The sequence below is a fragment of the Haliotis rubra genome, unplaced genomic scaffold (genome assembly GCF_003918875.1).
Source record: "Haliotis rubra isolate DU_JTF1 unplaced genomic scaffold, ASM391887v1 Scf177, whole genome shotgun sequence".
In the NCBI taxonomy this organism is placed as follows: Eukaryota; Metazoa; Mollusca; class Gastropoda; order Lepetellida; family Haliotidae; genus Haliotis; species Haliotis rubra.
The window spans coordinates 1,158,096-1,164,697 of NW_025765747.1; the positions used below are offsets into that span (position 1 = coordinate 1,158,096).

Sequence of the window (6,602 nt, forward strand, 5' to 3'; positions counted from 1 at the left end):
TTTTTTTCATCCATATTGTAGGAAATATTCATATATGATATATTTGTCTTTGCAGCCATGGGCAAGTTCATGAAATCAGGCAAAGTTGTCCTTATTCTCGGGGGCAGGTTTGCTGGACGTAAAGCAGTCATAGTAAAGGTAAGTGCATTGCTGAGGAAGATTTACTGTGGTAGCCTAGTAGATTTTGGGTGCAAACAAGAATACCTTTCAATCTTGTCTGAACATCAAGTTTGATACAGGGATCTTTGATTGGTAGTTCTGTATCAAAATTTCTAACCTTCACAGTATTATGTTGGTGTGTAATCAGAGCTCCAGATAAGATTTAGCTAATGTGGGTACTGTACCCACTGTATTTTTTGGAGTTGGTATTATGAATGTTGAGTGGGTATTTCATTTTCCGTTACCCACTGCTTTCAAATGTGTGGGTATTTCAGTGATTTTACTCACCTAAGTATATGTCATTGAGTAAGTTTACTAAGCAGGTATGTTCTGCCTTATGTCATACCTAATCAAAACCAACTTAAGTATAATGGAAATGATTTCATAAGAAATAACTCATCCTGTACTGACAGTACAACACTAGTCCTGTATTGACAGTACAACTTGATAGCAATCAATGTCTTTTTCATTACGCATTTCATTATTCATTATTATAAATATATTCCGTACGCAGTTTTAAACTTTTTGCGTATCTAACATTTTAAATGTGTAATTGGTACTCAACAATTATTTTTCAATGCGTAATTGGAAATTTTCTATGCATATTTTACCCGGATACCCAGCTTATCTGGGCCTCTGTGTAATAATATTGTGAACAATCACCATTGTTTGCCCTGTGGTAGCTCCATATATGTTAGTTTACAGGCATATAGCTGTAATATTGCTAAGTGCGGCATAAAACTAAACTCAATCAATCTATATATTTTAGGAAGTTAAAATTAACGGAAGTATCATCGAAAGTATACTGTACACTTGATAGATTCAACATTTGCAGTTACTGTGAAATAAAATGTGTATTATTCAAATTTCACACATTATTCAATTCTCTGACAGTATTTGGTATGATTATCAAGCCTTGCACTTAGTTTACTGCTGTAAACTATTCTGCAGTACTATTGCAATAGTGTTGGTGACTATTTCATCTAATTACTGTAATGAAATTAGCCCCACACTGAATTATGATCAGGTCAGTTGAAAGGTGAACATGTTTCTTGATCTTTGAATGTGAGGTGGAATGAAGAACTTGTTAGGATAGCACAAGTGTTTATGAAAATATGATATGTGGTTAAAATTTCAATTTTTCAAATTTTATGGTCTATGGAATGTACTTTGTATTGTAAATATGTGTGAACCAAATCATTTCAACAGAACCGTGTAAGGATCTACATCAAAACATCATTAATGCAGCAGGTGAGAAGTTGCTGCTCACAAAGTTGTATGTTTACTAATTAATCACCAAGGAAACATGTTTGTGTGTTTAGAACTATGATGAAGGTACCCAGGACAAGCCCTACAGCCACGCCCTGGTGGCCGGTGTAGACCGTTACCCCCGCAAAGTCACCAAGTCTATGGGCAAGAAGAAACTAAAGCAGAGGTCGAAGATAAAGTCCTTCATCAAGGTCTACAACTACAATCATCTTATGCCAACCAGGTAGGCAGTGGTAGAAAATGCAAAGTATTAGTGGAAATCATAGTTCTCCAGTGTTTGTAGCTTGTCCTGATGGAAAACTGGAATTTAATTTCCTGGAAAACATGTTTGCTGTTTTTACATATACTGTCACTCAGAGGACCAGATAAAATGTTAGATACACAAAAAGTTTATAACAAATGCATACAGAATATATTTTTAAAAATCGCCATGGATGAAAAAGACATCGATTGCTATCAAGTTGTACTGTTAAAGTACTGTCGGAAATAGAAAAAACTGTTTTAGGCTGTTACTATGTATCCCTAAAATTTACACAACTGCAAATAGTGTGCTGCCTTGCATACACAAGGGTCATATCAAAGATATTTTGTGCTTTTCATGTGTGCTGACTATGTCTCATCTATTGATTAACATCTTGCGTGTCTTTCTTTCATAAAGTTTATGTTGAGATATGTAAAAGAGTATGATACCTGATAACCATAGAAACGCATTGTATTACATGTCTCAAAATATATAGGTGGCATGACCACCCAATCGCGAAGATTGACAGGACTGGATATTATTTGTAAATTGTTATGACATGCCCTGTACTACCCCAGTATAATTGCCCTAAAAGATTATCTTATCTTAGCTGATATCTCTATCCCCTAGCCCGACCCCAACGATCGTCTGCAGACACCCCTCCAGGTTTTGCTTTTGAGACAAACCCTCCAATCTGTTTCTTTTCATAGTGACAATGAGACTCCATGATAGCTACATCCTTAATAGTTTCAGCATGAAAGTTATTGTTTTATACACAAGCTATCGTTTATAATGAAGCTACCTCTAATTTCAAAATGGGCATTTAAAAAATGTCCTTTGTAATACAATATTTTTTTTATGTTTCCTATGTCCCTACCACTGAGACTAGTGGGGCGGTGGGATAGCCTAGTGGTTAAAGCGTTCGCTCGTCACGCTGAAGGCCCGGGTTAGAGTCCCCATATGGGTACAATGTGTGAAGCCCATTTCTGGTGTCCCCAGCCGTGATATTGCTGGAATATTGTTAAAAGCGGCTTAAAACTAAACTCACTCACTCACTGAGACTGTAGTTAGGCTGAACTTAGTTTAACATGTTTCACACTTGCACATATCAACTACATAAATTGTAGAGATAAATGAGAAAATAGTTTTTTCTATTTCCGACAGTACTTTAGTATAGGACAAGTGTTGTACTGTCAGTGTAGGATGAGTGATTTTTTATGAAATCATTTCCATTATATTTAACTTGGTTTTGATTAAGTGTGACATAAGGCAGAACATACCTGCTTAGTAAACTTACTCAATGACATAATACTTAGGTGAGTAATATGACTGAAATGCGCACTTATTTGAAAGCAGTGGGTAACAGAAAATGAAATACCCACTCAACATTCATAATACTCACTCCAAAAAAATACATGGGGTATAGTACCCACATGAGCTAAATTTTATCTTGAGCTCTGGTCACTTAAACTCAGAATGGATTCATTTCGAGTCTGTCCACTTCTCAGTGGGGACACATTTTCAAAAACTATTTAAGTTGGAGAACTGAAATTTCACACTGATGGAACTGGTCATGATCTAATCCTGTCATGAATTCACTATCACTACAATCGAATATTCAAAGGGGATTTTTGCCTTACTTCATCCTGTTTATCAAGGCATGATATGTATGGAATATATCCAGGCAAGGCAGAATAAGTCAAAACTCTTATATTTTTATTGGACAGTAATGCAGTCATTGTCATCATAGCTGAACACATAGGCACCTGACTCTTATATATCTATAAGTATGATGTATACCTATTTCTATAAGATCAAAACAAAATGGTGTCTCTGCTCGGTTTCGGTCTGACAAATGCTTTCATCGCTTGGACCGTTGAATAAACTGCACAATTTACACTCAGTTGACATCTGTAAAGTATCTTGTGTATCACTCACCTAATAATTTTATTCCCATTTGAAGCTTTCATTAAATTTGCCGTGTCAAGTGAAAAGTGGAGAGAGGTTCAAAATTGATACCTGTCTTTTCTCTTCTTATATAGGCATCATATATGTATCATACTTATGAATATATAGTCGAGTGCCTATGGCTGAACACTGTTAGCATGCCAAATGACTAATTTTGTTATTATTTCACGGAATATATTGAATAACACATCAACTGCTGACTTCTTACTGTATTCATAGAAAATATTTATAGTCTTAAAGGTAGAGGTGTGACGATACAGACATTTCACGATACGATACGTATCGCGATATCTTGAAACGATACGATTCGATACGATGCATATCACGATATGCTATCTTTAGTTATTTTCTTTAAAAAGGTGTATATTTATAACAAAGTAACAGTGTAAAATTTGACATAACCTTCATTTTCTAGTGAAAATTCACAATTTTAAGGTCAACGATACATATCACGATACGAAAAGAATGTATGGAAATTTATTGTCAGAAAAAGTATCACGATTATCGATACTAAGATATATCGCCACAGCTCTACTTAAAGTAGATACATTGAATCAAAATACATATATGTACGAACATTATTCAAAGTGAGAAATGTAACCAAGAAAGAGGATACTAAACGACCTTCCGTGTAATACCATTTTTATGAAGCAAGTTAATGATTTGGTATCAAATGAGCGAAAGCGAGTTTGGTACTGAATCTTTCACGGGTTTTATAAAAATGGTATTTCACTTAAGCGAGTTTAGTATTCTGTTCATTACTCTCCAACATAAATTGATAGAAACTGCCTACAGTGTGATGACTCTCAGCTTTCCGCAACTCAAGGAAGGTCTAAGAGGTATTAGGATTGTGATGTCATAGCTGTAAACCACTCTGGCGTCATCACTTGCATATTCGGTGAATCGAACAGTAGCCCTTCGGCATCACGCGAATAATGTTATTAGTAACTTATTACATAATGTGTAATAGCATTGAAAAATTAATAAACATATCTACAATGGGTGAGTAATGATAACATTTTCTCCATTCCCTTTCAGGTATTCTGTTGATGTGAACCTAGAAAAGTCACTTGTAAATAAGGATGCTTTCAGGGACCCTGGACTCAAAAGGAAAGCAAGACGAGAGGTGAAAGCCAAATTTGAAGAAAGGTGAGAAGTGTACACGACCTACAAATGTACTAACATTGCAGATAGTATCAGTCTATAATGTTCCTCACTCTTAGGTACTGGCCGAGTGTGCGAAACGTTTGAGATGACTCCCAGCTTGAACATGGTCATGTCGCATCATCTTAGCTTCAAAGACTTACATAATGTTTAGAAGGGAGGTAACTCTACCCTTTGTCCCATCTTTGACGTCACCATTATTTTGTCACCAATATAATTTAAACCACACTTGGTCGTTTACCCAGTGATGACACTTGAATTGTTTTCATTTTGGAAAGATATGTTTTTTGGACATTGCCCAATAATTGTTGTTTAAAATAATAATGAAATGCCCTGCATTTGTCATGATTATAGTTACCTTGTTGGGGCTCAACAAATGAACATTATTTTTGTGAAATATCAAATATTAATCTTGATTTCAGCTTTGTTATTCAACCATACGTAAGCTGAAACTTCTTTCAGCAGTTGGTACTTAGTCATTTTAGTACTAACATGTGAGGTTTGGGTATGTGTTTGGTTTGTAATGAGTGAATGTTGATTTAAGCCACATCAGCAATTTTGCTAATATTCATGACTATGGTTTGTAGTGAAGTTTTACACATACATTCCATTGTCTTGAATTTGCATAGAAGTTTTAACGGTTTAAGTTCTCAGAATGCAAATTCGGTCATGTAAACTTCAAGGGGCAAGCCAGACGTGCCACAAATCGTTGAAAAGAGATGTGCACACCAGGAACATGTAATCATTGGTTTGAATTTTAATTATAAAAGCAATACTCAGAGGCCCAGATAAGCTAGAAAATTTCCAATTACGCATTGAAAAATAATTGTTGCGTACCAATTACGCATTTAATAAGTTAGATACGCAAAACGTTTATAACAAATGCGTATGGAATATATTTATAAAAATCGCTTGCGTAATGATTGCTATCAAGTTGTACTGTTAGTATAGGATGAGTGATTTTTTATGAAATCATTTCCATTATATTTAACTTGGTTTTGATTTGGTATGTCACAAGGCAGAACATACCTGCTTAGTAAACTTACTCAATGACATAATACTTAGGTGAGTAAAATGACTGAACTATGCACATATTTGAAAGCAGTGTGTAATGGAAAATGAAATACCCACTCAACATTCATAATACCCACTTAAAAAAAATACAGTGGGTACAGTACCCACATGAGCTAAATCTTATCTGGAGCTCTGCAATACATTTTTTTTATTGTTGGTCTCTGTGTGTTTCAGATACAAGACAGGCAAGAACAGATGGTTTTTCCAAAAGCTGAGGTTCTAATTGTACACTGGGGGAAAATAAATTAAAAAAAATACATGAAGTTTTGTAATTGTTTTGTAGTTCTGTTGGCATTGCTAATGGTTGAACCCCCATTATTTGTACAAAGTTCATTTCAATGCTGCTGGAGATTATTGGCTGAAACTTGTCATCAGCAATCGATCGAGAGAGAGATTGAGAGATCGATCGATCGATCGAGAGAGAGAGAGAGAAACTGGCTTCAAACATTGTTTCCATGTGTGGAATTGGACCCAGGTCTTCAGTGTGACGAGCAAACTCTTAAGCCTTCGACTACCCTACCACTTGAGGTTATGGATATTATAAGTTGTATGCTTCTCTCGAGGGTAATATGGTCTGATGTACGCCTTTTTGTAGCAGTGTCATCCGAGCCGGTAGGCGAGGGATCACACTGCTACAAAGAGGCGTACATCAGACCTTATTACCTGAGGGAGAAGCATACAACGTATTTATCTTCCCGCCATGTTAAATGTACAAAACATCATTTTA

The 6,602-nt window shown here is 35.6% G+C and overlaps 1 protein-coding gene across 1 annotated transcript; it reads left to right on the forward strand.

The window, feature by feature from the left end:
* LOC124273152 (60S ribosomal protein L27) lies at positions 1-6,142 on the forward strand. Its single transcript, XM_046708367.1, has 4 exons — positions 1-138; positions 1,482-1,651; positions 4,676-4,786; positions 6,050-6,142. The coding sequence occupies exons 1-4, from the start codon at positions 58-60 to the stop codon at positions 6,096-6,098; spliced, it is 411 nt and encodes a 136-aa protein (XP_046564323.1). The 5' UTR covers positions 1-57; the 3' UTR covers positions 6,099-6,142.
* Positions 6,143-6,602: the final 460 nt, after the last annotated feature.

Excerpts from the sequence above, each read along its gene's own strand:
- LOC124273152 (XM_046708367.1), top strand. The coding sequence starts at position 58 with ATGGGCAAGTTCATGAAATCAGGCAAAGTTGTCCTTATTCTCGGGGGC. Across the intron at positions 1,652-4,675 it reads AATCATCTTATGCCAACCAG|GTATTCTGTTGATGTGAACC; the intron begins GTAGGCAGTGGT and ends ATTCCCTTTCAG. Across the intron at positions 4,787-6,049 it reads AAAGCCAAATTTGAAGAAAG|ATACAAGACAGGCAAGAACA; the intron begins GTGAGAAGTGTA and ends TGTGTGTTTCAG.